This window comes from Lissotriton vulgaris, chromosome 8 (assembly GCF_964263255.1).
Source record: "Lissotriton vulgaris chromosome 8, aLisVul1.2, whole genome shotgun sequence".
Lineage (NCBI taxonomy): Eukaryota > Metazoa > Chordata > Amphibia > Caudata > Salamandridae > Lissotriton > Lissotriton vulgaris.
Window position 1 is genome coordinate 1123771539 of NC_141696.1, and position 23183 is coordinate 1123794721.

General features: G+C 47.7%; 1 protein-coding gene across 1 annotated transcript in view; it reads left to right on the forward strand.

Annotated features, from left to right (window-relative positions):
• Positions 1-23183, forward strand: part of KPNA3 (karyopherin subunit alpha 3) — an 855988-nt gene that overhangs the window by 630850 nt on the left and 201955 nt on the right. Inside the window, exon 14 of the mRNA XM_086934956.1 lies at positions 1841-1912. Within this exon, the coding sequence (XP_086791082.1) occupies positions 1841-1912 (72 nt within the window). The remainder of the gene's footprint in view (positions 1-1840; positions 1913-23183) is intronic.

Sequence of the window (23183 nt, forward strand, 5' to 3'; positions counted from 1 at the left end):
TGTTTTCTCTTTGTGTGAACTCATCTAGAACTCATATCAGGACTGAGGCCTCTGTCTCAAAGATTAGGAATACTGCTTTATGCAGGGTACACCCCAAAGTGGACACTCTTAGCAATTAATTCCAAAGCTCCTCCGGTCAACCACTAAATGCTACTGTCCAGGTTGTTATAACATTTTTGCAAACTCTCAAGCAATATTTCCTGGCGTGTAAACTTCTGCATTCACATCTGGCTGCCATTGAACTTGCTATTGATACAAGAGTTACAGATTTATATTCAAAATCCAGATTACTCTGCTTTTTGTAAAAGGCTTAAAGTAGGAAGTTCCCCCATGTAAAATACCAGTACCATCAAGGGTTTTGTATAAGATTCTCACCTGGCATACAGGGCTTTTCTAACCCATTCACTCATGTAATGTTGCAACAGTCGAGTAAAGAAGTGCATAAAATGATAAAGTTAAGACTAATCTCTTCAAAGTGCAGTGGAGTGGAGACCAAATGCAGTGGCGTGTTGAAATGCAAATCAAATATTGTAGTGGTGTTACATGAAGGAGCCCCTCTGCCGGTGAAACAGCTAAATATATTAAAGCCAGTCCACAGACGGCGACTAAGAGTAAGGCATGGGTCTACAAATTACAAAGTTTCCTAACAAATGACCCAGAACCATATAAATCTTCAGACCTAAAGTTCTTGATCAACAGCAGTCTGGGTCCCTTGCTTCATATGCGCTTTCAGAGATGGAAACAGAACACAGCCAGCCAATAAAAGGTGAAGGAAGGAGTTTTACTGACAAAATTGTAAGGCAGAGCGCTGACAGATTTAAAAACATTTTATTGGCCAGGCTGTAAGGCATAGAACTTCCATAACCAGATTTTCAGATGCCTTTTCTTTCGTCGCATGACATGTCTCTCAATACCACCACTAGGCTGCCTGCAATTGTAGCTACCTCAGCTAGTCCTGCCATTGCCTACCCAGACTTGGTTACATATGGCTGACATCCATGGGATTTAACAAAGGCACAGGATTCAGACTTATACACTGAAGCTACACAGCACTTGTGTACTCCTTGTTCTCGACACCTCATTGCAGCACTTCAGACTGAAGTAGACATTGAACAGGAAGCAAATAAATGCAGCACTTTACAGACTGAATCAGGCCTGCAACAGTAGACAGATGAAAGGGTATACATTGCGTTTCGTACCACCTCCAGGTTGGCTGCTCTCATTATCTAGACATCAAAACCTTTCCACACTTGTAATCAGCTTAGTTGCCTTAGCATAACTGTGTGAAGGGAAGGGCATTTCAAAGCCTGAATTGGCTTAATGAATGCATCTTGTATTAAAACATGTTCTGGGCAGGCTAATTGCCTTATTGTGGCTACAGCTAAACTGAATTTGACGCACACATAAGGAGCTATAATCACTCAGGAAACCCAAGACTTAATCACATCTGCAGGGCAGCAGTGTGGTCAGTTTCTTTTCACTATACGGTTTATTTAAATTGACACCAGAATGGAGGGTAAAGTTGGCCTGACAGTGTTATGTTGAAGACTGTGTCAATACTTTTGTCTGAAGAGTACTGCATGTGACTCTACCCTAGTTACATATTGTAAATGATAAAAGTTACCTTTAACAATCGGCTTGCAGTTTGTACTCTACTTATGACCCTCGTCCCCCACTTGGTACTTAAGAACCTGTGATGGCTGTCTAGGCACAGGTAGATCTTAGATTTCCAATAGGAAATATTGGCAGAAAGAGAAATGCAGTATAGATATTCATGAATTTCTTAAAAGAAAAAATGTTATGGAAAAATGAAGCTAACGTGTTATGTTTTGTTTTTTAGGGAGACTTTGGGACGCAGAAGGAAGCTGCCTGGGCAATAAGCAATTTGACTATAAGTGGCAAAAAAGACCAGGTTAGTGGTTTACCTTTTAGCGTTTACAAAGCGTGGCCCCTGATTTGTGGGTTTGTGATTGCATTTTCTTAACATTGAAATCCATGTTTATTGCCTTTCACATTTTTGCTATGAAAGTCTTTGTTTCTACTTTTAGGCACCACCAGCTCAGACTGTAGCTTGTTTTTTTTCTTTCAAAGATAGCTTTATTCGGTATTAGTAAAAAGACCATAAAAGCACATTAGAATATAAAAACATTTCATCCATATCATACATTTGTTCGAGTTAATACACCAAATTATACGAGGAATATTTAAAAACTAAGAGAACCACGTTAATAAACAATTCATAGAGCACTTAAAATGGGGCCTAGATAATTGTAATGTACTATTAAGTGTAATAAGGTACAGTATAATACAAACATACAAATTATTTTTCGTTAAACCATCGTCCCTCTTCATCTTACTATGTATTTCAAGAATGTAATGGCTGCATACATAGTAGGTTCATCTTGCAACATGTAAAGTCTGATCAAGGCTGGTTTACATTGTCTTAGTCCCCACATCTTTAAAATGGGTAACAGATAGCGCTTTCTACCCCAATCATAAAATTTGCAAAAAAAGATGCAATGAATGTTAGACTGGGTAGATAGGTCGTCACAGGGACAGTTTATTAGAGTAGCAGACCAGTCATTTGGGGCGGGGAATGAAATTAGCCTATAAAAACAATCCGTTCTCATCCGTGTCAATAGCATTCTATGATAGCTGGAAAATGCCGGGGCCAGGTATGGATGTAAGCCTGGTCCATGAAGAATGAGACGGTGGAAAATGATCGTTGACTTGTTACCATCCAGATACCACCGCCTGTCTTCTAATAACGTGAAGCAGATTTCCTTTAAAGTTTTTTGGGACATTAGTGTACAAGAACTTGGGGTTGTATAAAGTTCTGGATGGCCGATAGAGTACAAACATTTTTTAACATAAGAAAGCCAAATGAACTTATTAGCAGCTGATTGATTCATGCAGTCTTGAATTACTTCCCTGCTAAAGGCTGTATCCCCTGAAGACCATATCTTGTGCCACAGCATGACTGGTGTTATCTTTATTATGTCAGTGATGTGGACTCGGTCTAGTTCTTTGTGACATATGGTCGTAGAGGTAGATCTTGGGACTGCAAGCAGATACCTAAAAAAAAGCATTTTCTGCTAGTTGAATTTGAGTGCAATCGGCCGTCCCCCAGATACCTGCACCGTATGTCGCAGTAGAAACACATTTTGCTGCATAGATCTTGAGCAGGGTGTCAATTGGTTTCCCGCCCAGTCTTTTGGCGAATTGTTTTACTGCGCCTATGGTGCGGGTGAAGGCCAGGTTGCGAGTGGTGATGGCTGTAGTCCATGTTCCCCTATTGTTAAAAGTAATACCTAAATATGAAAAGGTTTTTGTCAAGCCTATCTTTGATTGATTAACGAAGGTTTTGCAGTCAATTTTAGAATTATATTTTGAGGTGCAACACATGGTGAATGTTTTTCCCACATTAATCTTCAGCCCTCTGGTGCTCATGAAAGTTGAAAACCCGGTTAGGGCCTTCTGTAGGCCCGTCTGAGTTTGTGACATAATTACAGCGTCATCGGCGTATAATAGTAAAGGTACCGATTCGCCGTTTATTTTAGGGTAGTCAACTTCCAGGTTTATTAGAAAATCTGCCACTTTGTTAATGTATAAATTAAAAAGAAAAGGGGCAGGAATGCATCCCTGCTGTACGCCCTTTTCTATGGGAAACTTTTTAGTTCGTTCACCATTTTTGCCATATCGTACCGTTGCTCCTGCATCTCTGTAAAGTTCCTTAATGAAATTCAGGACATGTGGGTCTATCCCCATCTTGGTCAGAGTATACCATAGCACTTTGTGATCCAGGCAATCAAAGGCCGAGCTTAGATCGACAAATGTCGGAAACAGGTTCCCTTTTTTGACTGTCGTGTATTTGTTCATTATTAATGTCAAATTGAGACCCTGCTCGACTGTACCCAGGCCACTCTTAAAACCGTATTGGAGTTTGGAGAGAACCCCTTTACATTTGGCCCAGGATTGCAATTTAGTCAATAAAACCCTGCCTGCTACTTTCATCAGGGAATCAAGCAGGGAAATGGGTCTATAACATTTTGGATCCTGCCTGTCACCTTTTTTGTAGATAGGGATTACAATGGCTTCATGCCATGTGGCGGGAAAACCTGTTTGACTAGAAGTGTTTATTACGTTTGTGAGAAGTGGGGCCCAGAGTTCTAAATTTTCTTTGAATAAATCGATGGGTATTCGATCTGGCCCTGGGGCTTTTGAATTAGCACTCTCTCGGATGGCTTGCTCGACCTCTAGTGGGGAGAAAACTATATTCAATGGAAAGGAGTCCAGGGAAGATGCTACTTCGGGCTGTGGGACAGTGTCAGAGTGTTGTGAAGTCACAAAAAGGTTTGACATCTCTAGATCGTCATTTTTATACAAAGCCGTGAAGTAACTAACCCACACATCTTCAGCTATGGCAATCTCCATGGAATCGGTCTTGTTCTCAAGGAAAAAGGGGGAGTTGACTTCTCTCCAAAATGAAATATTATCCCTGAGGGCGCTGGCCTTAATTAGAGCCTCCCAGGCGAGAACTTTAAGTTCGTTCTTCCTGTGTTGTAATGCCCGTTTGTAATGTGACCTGGCAGCTCTAATTAAGCTGGTATCTTTCGGTATAGTCTTTATTGCCTGTATAAGAGCTTTATGGGCTTTGGTACAGGTGAAATCAAACCAGCCTGCTGATCTAATTTTCTCTCCAACTTTTTGATTCCTGGTTAATTTATCATTTAAGTGGCAACTATCTTATCATAAGCCACTCTAATCAGGTGAGGATTAGAATTTTGCTCCAAGGACGTTGTAAAGTGCTCACGCTCTTTGATAATTACCTCTTCTAAGAATTTTTTAGGGTCGACCTTAGCCCACTTAAAGGCGTACCCATTTCTCCTAGACAGGGAAATAGAATGGCGGTATAGTTTTTCAGGTGTACTTATTTCATGGCTGTCGTAGCTGCCCGTGTCAAGACTGACCCTTATTGGGAAATGGTCACTCATAGCTAGTTCTTCAGTTTTAAACCCTTTAACGGAGCCCTGGTTATTATTAGATATCAACACAAAGTCTATCACGGTACCTGCCCCTCGGCCGTGAAAGGTTGGTTGAAATGCAACCATGGGCTCACAGAGTTCATTAGCGTGTCCTAAATCCCAATCGTGCATAAGTTGGTTTAACATATTACCAAAAGCGGTGTGTACAAAGTGCGTGCAAGGTTCCCCTTTTAAGTTTATTATGCCGCAAATTTTTGAATCACCGTAAGTTCATAGGTGGCAATTAAAGTCTCCAACTATGAGGATGCAATCAGCCTCCCCCACTCCTTTATTTAGGATAGAAGTCAACTCACTTATGAAAGCTTTAGCATCTTCTTTCTGAATGTTGTTGTATAAATTAATCAGAAGAAGGCGCCGCCCTTTCCCTTTTACAGAGAAGCCATGCAATGATTTACACTGCCTGTTCTTAAGCCCCTCCAGTTCGTATCTCTTCACTGACAAATTAGCCAGGTTGGAGATATACGTGCACAGACCTCCAGATCCCCTACCTCGATTTCCCTGAATGGAAGGGGTGAAGAGGGTACTAAAACCCTGTATGTGAGTTTCCTCTTGGTCCCAACACTCCTGAAGACATATGATGTCAAATGTATCCATAAAAGCTAAGAGTGTTTGATCCTTTGATTTTTTGGAGAGGCCAGCGATATTCCATGATGTTATTGTCACGCTGGCTCTCCTCTCGATCTGTGATGAGCCAGGTTCCAGTTGGAATGAGCTTGTGGTAATGGCTAAATTCTGCCGTGGCGTGTTCAGAGTGTCTGTAATTATTTTATCACAGGAGAGTGTATCCGTATTCTCGTTTGTCTGTGAACAGGCAACCTTCAGATGTTAATTCTATAGCAAGATGTTGTGAAAGGGGCTGAGCCTGGGGTGCTGACAACTGGCTAGAGGTGAAATTAGTGTTTATCGGTGTCGGGCTGATATAATAGGGAATCTGTTTATTATTAGACAGGTTGTGTACTCTTCCTGGGGTTAAGGAGACAAATGAGGTACTGGGTGTCTGACGTACCTCATTTATGTATCCTGTTGGTCAATCGACCATATCTAAACAGTCGAACCTGTTTCTAGTAGGAAATCCCCTCCAGCCTTCCAGGCTAGACTGTTCTCTTCTGGGAAACCAAGGACGTGGTTCCCAGTCTCTAGTCCAGTTTCTGTTTCTATGTCTATTCCAGTGACCCACATGGTTCCAGTGACCCACCTGGTTCCAGGACCAGTCCGGACCCTCATCCCAGCTAGGGGGTTCTCCATACTCAATATTCGAAGGTGGATAGAAGGACAGACGATGTGCGTCGATCCCCCCCTTTTTTGCCAGGGCAGGCCAGGAGCAAATATAGTCAACTGTGGAAGGATCATCACAATTGACTATAACTCAATCGCCCTGTATACTTTTTTTTGATTCGCCGATCCAAGGCACTCTTCGTACCGATGAGATTCTGCTAAGATTTGGTGATTGAAGAGGTCTATTTTGGCTCAACCTCTGCGGGACCTTATTTCGAAGGGACCAAGGGGGTTCGTCTGTGCTGTCCGGCAACTCTGGGACCCCAGTAAGAATGACAGTGTATGGGCTCGCCTCAGGTGGCAAATGTGTCGGACGCCTAAACCTCACTCCCTTTCTCCCTTCACCCAGGGGTTGTGAGGCCGGCCCTTTCGGAGGTATGGATAGTGTCGCTTTCGGCTTAGCTGCCTGAGTTGGACTTTTAGATGAGCCCGAGGGTGCCTGGGGGGTATCTAAAGTATGGTTGGATTTTACCTTCCCGTCTCCTATTATAGTCTGAGATGTGTCTTGTGCAGATTTCTGCTGCATGTTTACAGCTTTTGGAGCTGGTGCGGGTTTTACTCGGGTATCAGATTGGGCTGGTTGAACTAATTTGCTAGGGATTTTGGGGGTCAAGCAGTAGGCGGGCCTAGTGATTTCTGAGAGAACGGTGGTGTGTTCAATTTTGCCAGTTGTTTCTCGATATTCATAAGACTTTTTTCTACTGGTTGCAGGTAACGTTTAAAGAGCTCCCCCACGCTCTTTAGGAGCAGTTGGTTATTCGATACACATGTATTACATGTATTACATGTGCCTCCCACTGCCCCCGCACCAATTAGGTTCTCAGGTGCTCCTGTGATGTTAGTTGGATGAGTACTGCTGACATTTATAGAGGTGTGTAGAGACTGGTTAGAGGTGGATGTTTGAATACCTGTTGGGGGATGTAAGTTTGTTTGAGTTAGAAGTGTTCTTTTTTTTCTTTGCCCTTTTTGCAATCGCCCCCTCCCTCTTACCCTTGGCATTTTTCCCCGGGGTTTCAACATGGGAGTGTGTTAAATTTAGATCAGGAGTTTTTTCTAAGTCTTCACTTGAATGCAATTCAAGGGACAACTGAGTAGCACAGAGGTCCACAATGCTAGAGAGAGTGTGTATCTCTGCGATGGTTTCTGATGGAAGTAATAAGGGTGTGATCGTCCCCTGATGAATGGGGGTTTGGGCAGAGGCGAGGGGCCCCATGGAGGATCTTCTAGCTATTTCCAGTTCCTGGGATACAAGACGCTCCAGCAGAATAATGCTCTGGTCTATCACCTCATTAGTCCTGGTGATAAAAAGATCTATAGGTCCTGTTACCTGTACGGCGTTCGACGTCGTTTTGCTTCTAGTGCCTCTATTCATGATTAGACACAGTTTCCAATTAATTACAGATGAAATGTCATAGATAGCAGGGAGTAGCAGCTATGTAAATAGTGTCAGTTAACAAAGGATGTATCAAAAAAACAAAAATGCAAAGGACATAGCCCAGTCCAGTCTTACCCGGTCTTTAACGGGCTAAAACGAGCCCGCCCTTGGCCCGGGCTTCGCCCGGCGTCCCGCGAGACGGGTCTGATGCGGTTTTAAGGCGCCGCCTGGCGCTCCCAGGTGACACGGACCCCAGCAAGGGTTTCTGGGGGATGTAGTTCGCTCCTCGCCGGTCTCCTCTCGGCGGCCCCGCTCTAGCTGGATACAGAGCAGCCGGGCAGCAGGAGACAGGCGGGCGGGTCCGTGGCAGCAATCAGGGGTCCGCAGTAGACTCGGGGCAAAACAGAGCAACAGCAACAAGGGCAGCAAAAGTTCCCCTGTAGCTTGTTAAAAATGTCTATTGCGATTTAAAAATGTACAGCTTGGTGTAGAGTGAATTCCCTTGCGCCGTGCCTTTTTGTTCCCTGCCCCAAGCTTTGGCTTTTTTATAGTGATGAAAATTGAACTCGAGACCTTTGTTTTTTAGGCCACCGTTTTGTTACTAATTTGAAGTCGGTAACATGAGGTGGAAGGGGAGCTATCTTTCCAATTCTTAAGGTCCATTATTTTAAGTATTTCTGTTGCCACTGATGTCAAGTCCAAGATTTTAATGTTAAGCCTTTAGCAGTGGAGATTTAAATCCTCCTGATAGTGTTATTACCACTGTCCGCATTTGCCCCTCAGGCCAATTGCTAGAACATTCTCTTGATCCCAAAAGACTTAATCACTCTGCAAACAGTATTGAGGTGTCCTGTACATTCATTATTGGCTGTACCAAAAGGAGAATGTCTCCATATTGGTTTGTTATATTGGCTGTGCTCCAACTAGGCTACTTTTCTGGTTGGTACTACAAGGAGGGTAAATGTGCTCTTGGGCAGTCACTTAGTATAGGTAACACTTGTGAGCAAAGATTCTATTTATTTTTGCCTTCAGATTGGTGCTCACTAACCCATCAAAAATGTACAGCTCAATAAGTTCCTCCTCTGTCCCTATCATACATTTAGGCACCAGAAATAACCGTTTAAAGGACTAATCATGATATATGAATAACTGATTTTTCTTCGACTTCTCTAAATGTTATTGCCCAATCCGTTTCCCAGTTTCTGCAGACATAGTATATGCTGAGTCATTGGGAATATAGTTGCATTATTGAAAAATATAAAGCTGTGATGTAACGAAATCATTTAACTCTTTTAGGCAACATGTTTATTAAAAGCAATCTTGCAGTTGAGGCTGGTCTAAATGTTGCGCCTTGATACCCAAATGGGTGGATCCTTGTAACTGGTAATTTATGTGCTCACTTTACAGTTGTTACAGCTGCTTTAGCAAAAGGTATTGGTCCTTCCAATTAAACACCTTCCAGTCTTGGCAACCATACTCCACGAATCTTGAGGCAAGAAATTGTGCTAGATTACAGTATTTTCATTATGCAAATGAATCCAGCTTTGTTAGCCAGTTAATAGCCTTTCAGTCCCATTGTATTTCATTCCATTCTTCAGCCAGTTAGGTGTAGTATAAGCTCTTACCCTAGAGTGCATGTTTAGATTCTCTGTGCAGTGTCAATGGAATTACTCCTCTCAGGTTAAAAATGAGATTTATAAAGTGTTCTGAGGGGTTTTCTGGGCATTTTTGTTTTTATCCCATTTAGGATGATTTGGGAGCTTAGCTCTTGTTCAGTGTCACGGGACCAACTTGATGTATTGCATAATTAAGGTAATACATAAGATTTAAAACCAGATAGTCCTGTTTAAATGTGTTTTATTGTTCCTGGAAAAGCATGGTAAATGTAGGCGATCCTCTGCTGGACTGGTGTCAAAATTCGACGCTCTTAGATCTTATGCACCTTTTAACATTGAATCTCTCCCCCCCCCCCCCCCCCCCCCCCCCCCTTGCTCACCCCCACTCACTCCCCGCTCAGGTCCCTGCATTGTTAGTAGTACATCCCAGGATAGCAGCCTTTAGATTTACAAGGTTAATCTAGTTCAATTGTGGGGATGGATCTAGTTCAAGTTTGGGGATGAATCTGTCAAGCATAACAGCCTGAGATATCTAGGGCATGTGAGCTATGTGAATTCTTGAGAAAGAAGTGTTATGAATGGACGCCAGGTCCTTCAGGTTTGTGTTGATGCAAGCCTCTCCATCCTCAGAAAATCCCAAATACGATTTAGCCAGGACAGCCTAGATGGGAATTTGTCTGTACCCCATGAAGCCAGTATTGATTGGTGCACCGCCCTCAGGGCCCATGTAATGTCTCTGCCTCTCTTGGATTGGAGTGGGTAGGCTATCAAGTTGGGTAGACCTAGTACTATAAAGGAGAGTGGGTTCAAAATGTGTGTCGATCTCCGATAGGACCGCTTATCAAAAATGTGCTGTGAACAAGAGTCCCAGGTGAGTCTTTGCTTCTCCAACATTTGTCCCCCCATTCTGGGTTGATTTTATGTAGGCGGCCCAAGGTCCAATACCCATTGGAGGCGATCTTCACCAGTGTATCTGTGCTAGAAGTGTTGGATGCCGTGTACCTTGCCCCATAGTGTATATCCCTCCACTCCTTTTGTATTAAGTTGCGTCCCAATTACCATTCGCCCTGCAGCTGTTCAGAGGATTTTGTCCCTGGTTCTAGGCCCATCAAAAGTTTATATAGATTGAAGACTAATTCTTTGCCGTACTCCCTACTAAGGAGCCACCGCTCAGTTAGTTGGATGTCATTGTGCAGCTTCCCTCAATTCAGGGCCCATTACCCAATACCTGATTTGCACATAGTGGAATCTCTCGTTTCGAAGGAGTGTAGGGTCAGCTTTAAGTGTTGAATAGGATGAGACCCTATAGATCTGTACCCCGGCTTCTGCAAGGCGTTGAATGCAGAGCGGTTCAGTTCAGGTGTGAATTCTGGGTTCTCCATTATTGGGGTCAATTGGAGGGGAATGATGTGAGGCTTCTCTTTGTCCCCACCGCATGGGTGCAGTGATCGCCAAGAGGTACAGGTTAGGAGGGCAGCCTACTTTTTTCAAGAACGAGATCTACCACAGGGAAGTTCCCACCAGCACCCTGTCCATAAACAACTAAGATTTTTCAGATTCTGAGCGCGATCACTCCACTATATATCTCAGCTGTATAGCCTGGTAGTTATGCAATATGGATAGGACGCCCAGGCCTCCCTGCCTTAAAGTCCGCAATCTCATTACACACCTCATCCGAGGGCGCAGATTCGCCCAAATGAAAGTCTGGAAGACCCTTTGTATAGATTGGAGTGCTCCCGGTGGGTGCCAGAGTTGCCAAGCCAGAAATTGGTATAGTACTCGGGCACAGCTTTCATTTTTAGTGCCGCAACGTGCCCCAACCAAGACAGTGGGTATGGTTGCCTGCGGGACAAGTCCGACTTCACTCTGCCCACTAATTCTCGGTAATTGATAGTCACGGTCTCTTGAATAGTCGGGGCGAGTTGGATACCCAGATACCGAATATTCTTTTTCCAGCTAAATGAGTGTCCGCTTGAGAAGTTCCTGAGTGGCTTGGGAAACTGTCAGGCGAGAGCCTGAAATTTGGTAATATTAATTCGGAGGCCCGATTCTGTTCCAAACCTCTTGACTTTTTGTAGGAAACTCTAAAGTGTCGCCCGGGGATTGTTGATAGAGACTAGAAAGTCGGCGTAGACCGTGATCAAGTGCTCTTCACCCCCAAAGCACCCCCCCAACCCCCACATCTAGATCTCATCATAGTCTCTGCCGCTAAAGGCTCCATGCAGAGCGCGAACAAGAGAGTGGAAAGGGGGCATCCCTGTCAAGTGCCATGTCCAATTGAGAAGCTTTCAGAATTTCTGCAGTTTACTCTAACCAAGGCTCGGGGTCTCTCATATCCTGGTAGCACCCACAAGCAGAACCTACCTCCCAGCCCAAAAATGTCTCGAACTTCTGCTAGATAGGGACAATGCACCCTATTGAATGCTTTCTCCGCGTCTTTAGAGAAAAGCTTCATCTCTCGCTGGCAGCGGGACGCCTTGTCTATAAGGTGAAGACGTTTTCTGTTATCTGTGCATTGTCTATTAGGGATAAATCCTGACTGGTCTGGGCCGCCCAGCTGTGCATGTGGCAAGACATGCTGCTAGGATCCCTGTGAACAGTGTCACATCTACATTTAAGAGTACTACGATAAGACCCACATAATTTCTTGTCCTTGCCCGGTTTCGCAGTTACCATGATGGAGGGAGTGTCGATGAGCTTGTGATTGTGTTGAATACCTTTGTGAGGAGGGCGGCTAAAAGGTTACAGTATGTTTTGTAGAAAGCAGCTGAGAAGCCGCCGCCAGGAGATTTGTTCGGTTTTAACCTAGAAATTGCAGATATGACGACCTCGATTCTGATAGGCATATCAAGGTCTGCCCCTTGTTCTGCCGTCAAGTTAGACACCCACGCTCTTTTCAGGTAGTCAAAGATTGGCTTGGAAGGGAGCTCCTGGGCAGCGTATTGGTCCATATAGAATGATCTGAACCTGGCTGTCACCATCTCATCCCCCTCTATTACCTCACCTGTGTCTGTGGTCAGAGCATTCACGGTGTTAGCCTGTCATTGCCTTGTAAGTGTGTTAGCTTGCCTTCTCCTGCTCTTATTCCATCCCATGTAGAATGCGTGTTTAAGATGTAAAATTAAAAATGTTCTGTGTGGTCTAGGCTAGCCAGTTGTTTCCTGGCCATCTCTAAATGCCTCCAGACCCTCGGGCCTAAGTGCGATGGTGGATGCACTTGAGTTCCCGGACCTGTTCCTGGAGTTGTGCCAGTTTGTGGCGTCTAGCTTTATTGTCCGCCACTGATATAGCGATCAATAAGCCTCTGATTATCTTCTTCAGGGTGTTCCATATCATGGCTGGTGAGGTTTCAGAAAGTTCGAGGCATGTGGGCTGCTGAATTCATATCTGTGCATAGATCGCCGCCTAGTGTTGGGTCCGGATGATTGCACATTGTTGTCCTGGAAGAATCTTCGAAGTATCACGAGATAGGTGGCTCCTCCCCTGGACTACAGTGCGCATTAGCATCGACTCCATCCCCAGATTGCTTTTTTCCGCCATTGGGTTCGGATGTGTTCGGTTCCCTCTGTCGGAATCGATAGTTCTTAACTTTACTTTGATTGAGACCAAAAGGTCTTTAGGACTTGCGTCGGTATTGTCTTTCGTTCGGGTTCGTAACTTCCTCGGCTCCGAACCGACATTGTTCTTCCGCGTGCTTTCGGCGCGGAAGGGCCTACTCGACGCTCCAACCTCTTCATCCATCATGGAACGAAGTCCATTCAAACGATGCCCGGTGTGTGCCTCGAAGTACCCGCATATCGATGTACACCCGGTGTGCAACAAGTGCTTGTCGCCGGACCACGACGAGGCCAAATGTATGGCCTGTTCCAGGTTCCGGTCCAAAAAGACACTCAAGCTCCGTCGAGCTGCGTGCCTGGAGACCCAGCAATCTGGCCCACCCCCTACGGACATCTTCGATGCTGGGGATGTCTGGGACGACGATATCCAGGAGATCACGGAATCTAACCCCGCGTCGGAGGTCGAGGACAGCTACAACGCAGAGGCCGAGGATTTCGATGAAGTCGTCGAGGAGGTAGGGGACGACGGCGGGGCCCTTGCCACCGTAGAGGATAGCTCGGACGAGGAGCTTCTTCAGACTGGCTCCGGGGCCGTCCAACATCATGAGGCCCAGGTCGAGGGATCGCCTTCTGGCCTTACCCGAGACCTTTATGTACGTTCCACGGCTCCGCCTTCCGGCCCGGCCACGGACATTGATACCGAACCACTCCCGGTACCTCAGAAACCGAAAGTGAAACCTACGGTCTTGACGCCAGAGATATCGAAACCGAATGTGCGGATTGCGCTGGTCGGGTCGAAGACTTCGGAGGCCTCGGCGCCGAAGAAATCGAATATGGCCGTCGAGCCGAAGAGCCACGCCAAAATGGCCGACCCGAAGGCTACGACATCGAAGCCAAAGGTTAAGGGGTCCGACGCAGCCGCATCGGCACCGAAGACGGTCGACGCCAGCAAGGGTGGACTCGATCACAAAAAACGGTCGACGACCCCAAGAAGTCCACTCTCGATCCAAAGAAGCGGCAGGACGACCCGAAGTCCCTCTCTGCCTCGCTTCCACTCGACAAACCAAAGGGGGCAACGCCGAGTGCGTCGACTCCGAAGGGCGCATCGTCGGTCGCCGCTCCGAAACCAGCCGCTAAAGACTCTCTCGAGCCGGCGCGCCCATCCGCCTCGTTCACAAAAAAGGTTATGGAGTCCCTCCAACGAATTAGGGAGGGGGCCGCAGCAGTCGAGCCGAAGGACCCTGTGCCGCCCAAGCCTCTGCAGAAACCAGCGAAGGCGCCTACGCCAATACTTTTCACCTTGCCGCCTAAGACGGCGCCGAAGGCTTTCGCAGCAAAACCGGGAGCCGGAGTGCCCGAGAAGGTGTCTTCGACGCCGAAGCAGTCGTTGGTGGTCCCGGGCCCACGGCAACGACCACTGGGAGAGGAGGAGCGTCAGGAGCCTTTCATCGACGCCAACACGGGCAGACTCTCCCTCCTAAAGAGAAAGATCACCCCTGACCCACAATTGGAGTCGTACAAGATTCCACTCAAAAGGAAGAGAGACTCTGCTGGTAGCTCTGCCTTGATGGAGCCCATTTCGCCACAGGCTCACGAACTCTCACCAACTCATTCCAATGTAGAGGCAGGTGAAGGCGACGACGAGGATGAGTACAGCTATCCCGTCTACACAGACCCAGAGGATGTGACTGAACCATGGTCTGCAGGTGGCGATCCTGGGGACCCTCATTCTGGACAGGAGCCTCCGCTTTTCTCAGCCAAAACTTCCCCCACAGAGGACTCTGCGGCTTTCAATGCCCTCATCGAGAGGGCAGCAGCCAATCACAACGTCGAGCTCCATGCTGACCCAGTGGACGTCGACTTCCTCTTTGACACCTTTTCGGTCTCTGAAAAGACTGTAAAGACTCTGCCAATGCTGAAGGGTGTGTTGAAGCACGCAGCTGAGGTGTTCAAAGAGCCCACCCGGGCAAGGGTCATCAACCCGAGAATCGACAAGAAGTACAAGGCGGCGCCCCCTGATCCGACTTGTATTAAGGGACAGTTGCCTCTGGATTCCCTGGTTGTCTCCAATGCCCGCAAAAGAGCCAACTCACAGACTACGGTCGATGCTCCTCCCCCAGACAAGGAATCAAAAGTCTTTGAGGCTTCAGGGAAGAGGGTGGCGGCGCAGGCAGCCAATATGTGGCGCATATCCAACACGCAGGCGCTACTAGCGCGTTATGACAGGGCACACTATGATACTCTAGAGACCCTTTTACAGCACTTACCCAATCAATATAAAGAAGCGGCAGAAATGTTGATACAAGAGGGGAAGCTTATCTCCAATGCTTCCATTAAGTGCGCTCTGGACGTGGCTGACACCGCCGCACGCGCAATTAACACTAGCGTGATGCTTCGTAGACATGCATGGCTGAGGATATCTGGGTTCAAGCCGGACATTCAAACTACCATCTTGAACCAGACGGTCAACCCAGATCACCTGTTTGGCCCTGAGGTTGATACCACCCTTGAGAAGATGAAAAAGGAAACCGACACTGCAAAATCTATGGGTGCCTTGCAGTCCCAGCAGTTTCGGAGTGGGTCCTTTCGTCGCTCCAATACTAGAGGCACCTCAAGGGGTCAACTTTCACAGTCAACGCAATTCTACAAAAGCAACACCCAAACTTCTTATACCAACAAAGGTCGGGGTGGATACCGTGGCAACAACGCCAAGGGCAGAGGACGTGGCAACAACAGCTCCAGGTCCTCTACCGCCAACAAACAGTGACGCCTTGTCACTGCCCCCCGACCACGCAACACCGGTCGGGGGGAGACTCCAGCAGTTCCTGCCCATGTGGAAGTCCATCACCACGGACAGGTGGGTCAGAACACTTATCCAATATGGTTATTGTCTGGAGCTCACATCCACTCCACCCAACATACCCCCAAGACACCGTCCTATGTCCGGCGAGCACTTGCACTTATTGCAGCAGGAGGTCACAGTCATGCTGCAAAAAGGGGCAATAGAGCTCGTGCCCTTGCAGGAAAGAGGTGCGGGAGTTTACTCCCTTTACTTTCTTATTCCAAAGAAGGACGGATCCCTCAGGCCCATCCTAGATCTCAGGCCCCTCAACTTTTACATCCTATCGGAGCATTTCCACATGCTCACACTGCAACAGGTTCTCCCACTGCTTCAACAGGGGGACTTCCTGGCAACTCTGGACCTGAAGGATGCGTACTTACACATTCCACTACATCCTTCACACAGAAAATACCTCAGGTTCACCATCCAAAACCAGCATTACCAGTTCAAGGTTTTGCCTTTTGGGGTCACCACAGCACCCAGGGTTTTCACAAAGTGCCTAGCCACGGTGGCGGCGCATCTGAGGCGTCAAAACATCCACGTCTACCCCTATCTGGACGACTGGCTCATTCAGGCGAAGTCGGCCCAGCAGTGCGCCGACCACGTGTCCCAAACCATTCACCTTCTGCACGATCTGGGGTTCTCACTGAATTACCCAAAATCCCACCTCCAGCCCGCCCACATACGGCAGTATCTGGGTGCGACAATAAACACTCTGGCGGCCACGGCGCAGCCGAATTCAGTGAGAATCGACAGCATTCAAACGCTGATCCAAAAATTCAGACCTCAACACTCGCTTCCAGCAAGAGTGTTCATGCAGTTGATAGGCATGATGGCCTCCTGCATCTCCATTGTCCCGCACGCGAGACTACATATGCGTCCGCTTCAGGAGTGCTTAGCACGTCAGTGGACTCAGGCTCACAACCAGTTGAAAGACCTAGTGTTGGTGAGCGGTCAGGCATACAACTCTCTGCATTGGTGGAATCCACAAAACCTTTGCAAGGGCCGACCGTTTCAGGAGCCTGTGCCACAGATTATCCTGACAACGGACGCTTCTCTCCAGGGATGGGGAGCGCATGTACTCCAATACACTGTGCAGGGACTATGGATGCAGCAACAGGGGAAGATGCACATCAATGTTCTGGAACTGATGGCGATCTTCATGGCCCTAAAGGCCTTCAAAGTACATCTATGCAACAAGGTCGTGTTGATTCGGACGGACATGACGGCGATGTACTACATTCAAAAGCAGGGAGGCACACACTCTCCGCAGCTGTCTCATCTGGCTCAGAGCATGTGGAAGTGGGCCATTCAGAGGAACATCTTCCTCATGGCAGAGCATCTCCCGGGCAAAGACAATCAGATGGGGGACCTGCTCAGCAGACACAGCCACCAGATGCACGAGTGGGAGATACATCCATCAGTACTCCGGCCGTACTTCCAAAGGTGGGGTCATCCAGAGATAGACCTGTTCGCCACAAAGGAGAACGCAAAATGCCAAAGCTTGGCCGCCAGGTTCCCACACCCACTGTCGCAGGGCAATGCAATATGGATGAACTGGTCAGGCAAATTTGCGTACGCTTTTCCCCCCAGCACCTCTGATTCCGCTGGTGGCGCGCAAACTCAGGCAGCACTTGATGACTCTCATCCTGGTTGCTCCAACGTGGGCTCGCCAACCATGGTACACCACGTTTCTGGAACTGTCCGTGGTCCTGCATCAAAGGCTACATTTCACACCCAGCCTTCTGACTCAGAGCCATGGCGACATTCAGCCGCCAGATCCGCAACAGCTCAACCTGGCAATCTGGCTCCTGAAGTCCTAGAGTTTGGCTACCTCAACCTACCTCCCAATTGCATGGTCATCATTCGGGAGGCGAGGAAGCCCACTACTAGAGCCTGCTACGCAGGCAAAATGGAAGCGGTTTGTCATCTATTGTGCGAACCACAACATTGATCCGCTGGATGCTTCTATTCAGAACATCATCTGTTACCTGTTCCATCTGTACAAGTGTAATCTGGCCTATACTTCCATTCGCATTCATCTGTCTGCAATGGCCGCGTATCTCCAAAATAGACAGCACCTTTCACTTTTCAAGGTACCTGCCATCAAGGCTTTTCTGGAAGGCCTCAAAAGAGTCATTCCGCCACGGACTCCACCAGCTCCTGAGTGGAACCTCAATGTGGTTCTTACCAGGCTGATGGGTCCTCCCTTTGAGCCACTGCATTCCTGCGAGATTCCGTTCTTGACATGGAAAGTGGCTTTCCTCGTAGCAATTACATCGCTACGGAGGGTTAGTGAATTGCAAGCCCTCACAATCCAAGAGCCATTTATCCAAATTCATTCCAACAGGGTGGTGCTCCGCACTAACCCTAAGTTTCTGCCCAAGGTTGTGTCTGAGTTCCACATCAGTCAAACAATCGAATTACCTGTTTTCTTTCAAAATCCTGAGTCACTGGCCGAGCGGATGCTCAACACCCTTGACGTTAAACGGGCCCTAATGTATTACATTGATAGGACCAAGGATTTTAGAAAAACTAAGCAGCTCTTTGTTGCCTTTGCGCCACATCACAAAGGTAACCTTATTTCCAAGGCTGGTATTGCTAGGTGGATCGTTAAATGCATCCAGATCTGCTATGTAAAAGCAAAACGCACTCTTACCATTCCACCAAGAGCCCACTCCACCAGAAAGTTGGGGGCCTCTATGGCTTTCCTTGGAAACATTCCCTTAGAGGACATATGTAGAGCAGCCACATGGTCTACCACACACACATTTACTAAGCATTACTGTGTAGACGTGCACTCCAAACAGCAGGCAGCTGTAGGGCAGGCTGTTCTCAAGACACTTTTCCAAACTGCTGCAGCTGGCACGGGCGGCCGCCGCTAATGGAGGGACTGCTATGTATTCTATGCACAGATATGAATTCAGCAGCCCACATGCCTCGAACTGAATATGCTACTTACCAGTATGCATCTGTTCTTGGCATGTAGGGCTGCTGACATTCATATCGCCCGCCCTCCTCCCCGGCGCCTGTAGCAGCTGCAGTATTCACATGTATACTCATAGCATGGTCATCATTCACTGAGTTTCACTCCATCTTGGCCACAATGGCTAAAAACAATCTGGGGATGGAGTCGATGCCCATGCGCACTGTAGTCCAGGGGAGGAGCCACCTATCTCGTGATATTTCGAAGACTCTTCCAGGACAACAATGTGCAATCATCCGGACCCAACACTAGGCGGCGATCTATGCACAGATATGAATGTCAGCAGCCCTACATGCCAAGAACAGATGCATACTAGTAAGTAGCATATTCATTACGTTCACTTCTAGGTATTCCCGAAAGGTCTTTTCCACCTCTTGGACAGTTTCTGGAAAGCGTAGTAGTGTTTCTCTTTGTCTCCGTGTTAGGTGTTCTCAGCTTTGGGGTGGAAGAGCGAGGTCTAGCTGAACTGCGGAGTGGTCGGGCAGGGCCCAGGGGTTCAATCTCCACCGATCACAATGCCTCCTGTACCTCCCTGGAGCCCAGAAAGTAATTGAGTCTTGTGTAGAATCAATCAAACACTCACACCCAATCAAAAGATCTGGGTTTAATCCATCACCATTCTTTAGCCCACTCTGCCACCCCAGTTCATCCCATGAGGCACAGGGTCAGACTGATTTGCATATAGCCATGTCTGAACTCGGGTGGCAGAGTGGCCTAAAGAACGGTGATGGATTAAACCTAGATCTTTTGACTGGGTATGAGTGTTTGATTGATTCAGATGCTCCGTCCATCACCACCCCCTTTTGTACCGCTTTTGGCCGCCATAAGTGTGGCAGGGTATGCTCAGACGTGAGTCCCTTGCTCACTTTGCCACTGGATTCAAGCAAGCCGGGCTGAAGACGGCTGGAATGCTAGAAACAGGTCCTCGGAAGCTTGTTTCCGGTCCAGGGAAGACATGGCTTGGCAGTTCGGGCTGGACTGTTCCCATGAGGCACAGGGTCAGACTGATTTACATATAGCCATGTCTGAACTGGGGTGGCAGAGTGGGCTAAAGAACGGTGATGGATTAAACCCAGATCTTTTGACTGGGTGTGAGTTTTTGATTGATTCAGATGCTCCGTCCATCACCACCCCCTTTTGTACCCTCCCTTGCCATTGGGTTGAGCGGCCCAAGTAATTATGAAACACCAAGTTCGAGGCATGTGGGCTGCTGAATTCATATCTGTGCATAGATCGCCGCCTAGTGTTGGGTCTGGATGATTGCACATTGTTGTTCTGGAAGAGTCTTCGAAGTATCACAAGATAGGTGGCTCCTCCCCTGGACTACAGTGTGCATGGGCATCCTCTCCATCCTCAGATTGCTTTTTTCCGCCATTGGGTTCGGATGTTACTATTTAGCTCAAGTTAGGAAAACTTCCTACAAAGCCAAAAGGCTTTCGACAGCGTCGGTATCGTTTCGTTCGTTACCGGTAACTTTTTTTCGAGAGGACATAGAGGAATCAGACGGTTTTCTTTCCACACTCGACCCGATCTTCCATCTACAATGGAAAGAAGCCCATTCAAGAGGTGTCCACTTTGCAATGTAAAATACCCGCACATCGATGTCCACCCGGTGTGCAACAAGTGCCTGTCCCCGGATCACAACGAAGCCAACTGTATTGCCTGTGCCCGGTTCAGGTCGAAGAAAACTCTTCGGATTCGACGCGCGGCTCGATTGGAGTCGAAGTCAGCGCCTGTTCCCGAAAACATCTTCGAGACCGAAGACGAAGAGGTCGTTGATCTGGAGGATCAGGAATACCACTCAGATCCGGCTTCGGGCCATGACTCTGAGTATGACGCCGAAGACGAAGAGGTGCAAGAAGAGGACGAAAACGTCGTCGAAGAGGTAGGAGACGACGCAGAGGCCCTTGGGGTCGTAGAAGATGGCTCAGGCTAGGAGCTAGGCCCAACCGGCTATACAGGGGCCGACGAAGACTCACTCAATAAGGTTCAGGTCGTGGGATCGCCACTAGGCCTTACCCAAGATCTACAGTCTTGTTCTACAGCCCCGCATAAAGGCCCGGCTTCGAACATTACTAAAGAGCCATCGGTTTCAAAACCGCCATCGGTCGATCCAAAGAAATCAAAACCGAAAGCATCAATGCCGAAACCGAAAGTGTAATTAACTCTGGTCGGCTCCAAGGCCTCAAACCCCTCGGAGCCGAAGAAAAAGAAAATGGCCGTTGATGCCGAAAAGCTCAGGAAGGTCATCGAACCGACGGTCGGGGCACCGAAGACCAAGGTCAAGGCTGTCGAACCACCAAGGCCGACGCCGAAGGGAGTAGACGCACACAAAAGACTCGAATCGAAAGACTGGATCGATCCTCGGTCGAGGCTTGCGGACAAGACGAAGACTGGCTCCAAGGACCCTGTCGAGTCGACGCGCCCCAGTCCGTTCGTAGCCAAGGAAGTGTCGGAGTCACTCCAATGCATCAAGGATAAGGCTACAGCTGTCGGGCCAAAGAAGGCCCCGACACCAAAGCTGGTTGGACACGTTCAGACCGCGTCGACACCAATCAAATTCGGGTTGCCACCCTCAGTGCGTCCGAAGATGTTCGAGACCAAACAAGGTATCGGCGCCATTAAACAAGTGTCAGCGGAAATGGAGGCTACAGAGGAGCCTGAAGAATAGGAGTTGAGGCAATTCATCGATTAGGAAACTGGTAGACTGTCCATATATAAAAGGAAAATAATACCAGAAACACCCATGGAGTCATATAAGATTCCCTTGAAGAAGAGGGTTTCGACAACGTCACCAGCTCTTGTGGAACCCCTCCATTCCTATGGGCAAGAACCTCAAAATCTTTCCCCAACATACTCAGATGTGGATGCAGGGGATGACGAACATGAAGAGGACCCTTATCATGTGGACACTGATCCCGATGATCAAAACCAACCATGGGGAGACCCAGCTGACCCAAGGGATCCGCAGACTGTCCCTGACACTCATGTGTACAGTGTGAAAACATCTCCTACTGAGGACACAACTGCCTTTAACGCCCTTATTGAAAGGGCAGCCAGTAATCATGACGTCGAGCTACATGCTGACCCTGTGGAGGAAGACTTTCTGGCCGACACCTTTTCCACTTCAGAAAGAACAGTCAAAACCCTGCCCATGCTAAAAGAGGTCCTTAAGCATACTGGTGACATTTTTAAGGACACCTATAGAGCCATGGTGTTAAACCCAAGGATTGAAAAGAAATATAGACTGGCACCTGTGGACCATACTTATAAAAAGGGGACAGTCGCCATTGGACTCATTAGTTCTTTCTAATGCACATAAGAGAGCAAACTCCCAGACTACAGGTGATGCTCCTCCTCCTGCGAAGAGTCAAAAGTTCTGGAAACTTCAGGAAAAAGGGTGGCTGCGCAGGCGGCTAACATCTGGCGCATTGCCAACACTCAGGCACTCTTAGCCAGATATGACAGGTCCCATTATGATACCCTTGAGACACTGTTGCAACACCTACCAGATCAGTACAAGGAGTATGCAGAACTACTAATCCAAGAAGGGAAGCTTATAACCAATGCTTCCATCAAGTGCGCGCTAGACACAGCTGACACTGCAGCCAGGGCCATCAACACTAGCGTTATGTTAAGGAGACACGCCTGGTTGAGAATCTCAGGATTCAAACCTGAAATACAAACTTCTATCCTTAATCAGCCAGTTAACCCGGACTTCTTATTTGGACCTGAGGTTGACACCACCCTTGAAAAAATGTTAAGACACAGACTGCAAAGTCTATGGGGGCTCTGCAGTCACAGCAGTTTCGGGGTGGCTCCTTTCGTCGCTCCACTCCTAGGGGCCCCTCAAGAGGCCAGTCCACACAACAGACACAGTACAATAAAGAAAGTACACAATCCACCTACAATAAAAACAACCGAGGTGGATATCGTGGAAACAACATCAAGGGCAGAGGCAGAGGAACCCGTTCCAGATCCTCTGCCAATAACACAGTGACGCCCTGTCACTGCCCCCCGACCATATAACACCTGTCCGGGGGAGACTACAACAGTTCCTGCCAGTCTGGAAATCCATCACCACAGACAGGTGGGTGAGACATTGTCCAGTACGGGTATTGTCTGGAATTAACATCCACTCCACCAAACATCCCACCAAGACACCGTCCTATGTCCGCAGAGCACTTACACTTATTGCAGCAGGAGGTCGTCAGCATGCTGCAAAAAGGAGCCATAGAGCTCGTGCCTGTAGAAGATCATGGCTCAGGGGTGTACTCTCTGTACTTTTTAATACCCAAAAATGACGGGTCTCTCAGACCTATACTGGACCTCTGGCCTCTGAACAGTTACATTCTGTCAGAGCATTTTCATATGCTCACCTTACAGCAGGTTCTGCCGTTACTCAGTTGGGGGAGACTTCCTCGCAACACTGGATCTAAAAGATGCGTATTTCCATACACCCATCACACAGACAGTATCTCAGGTTC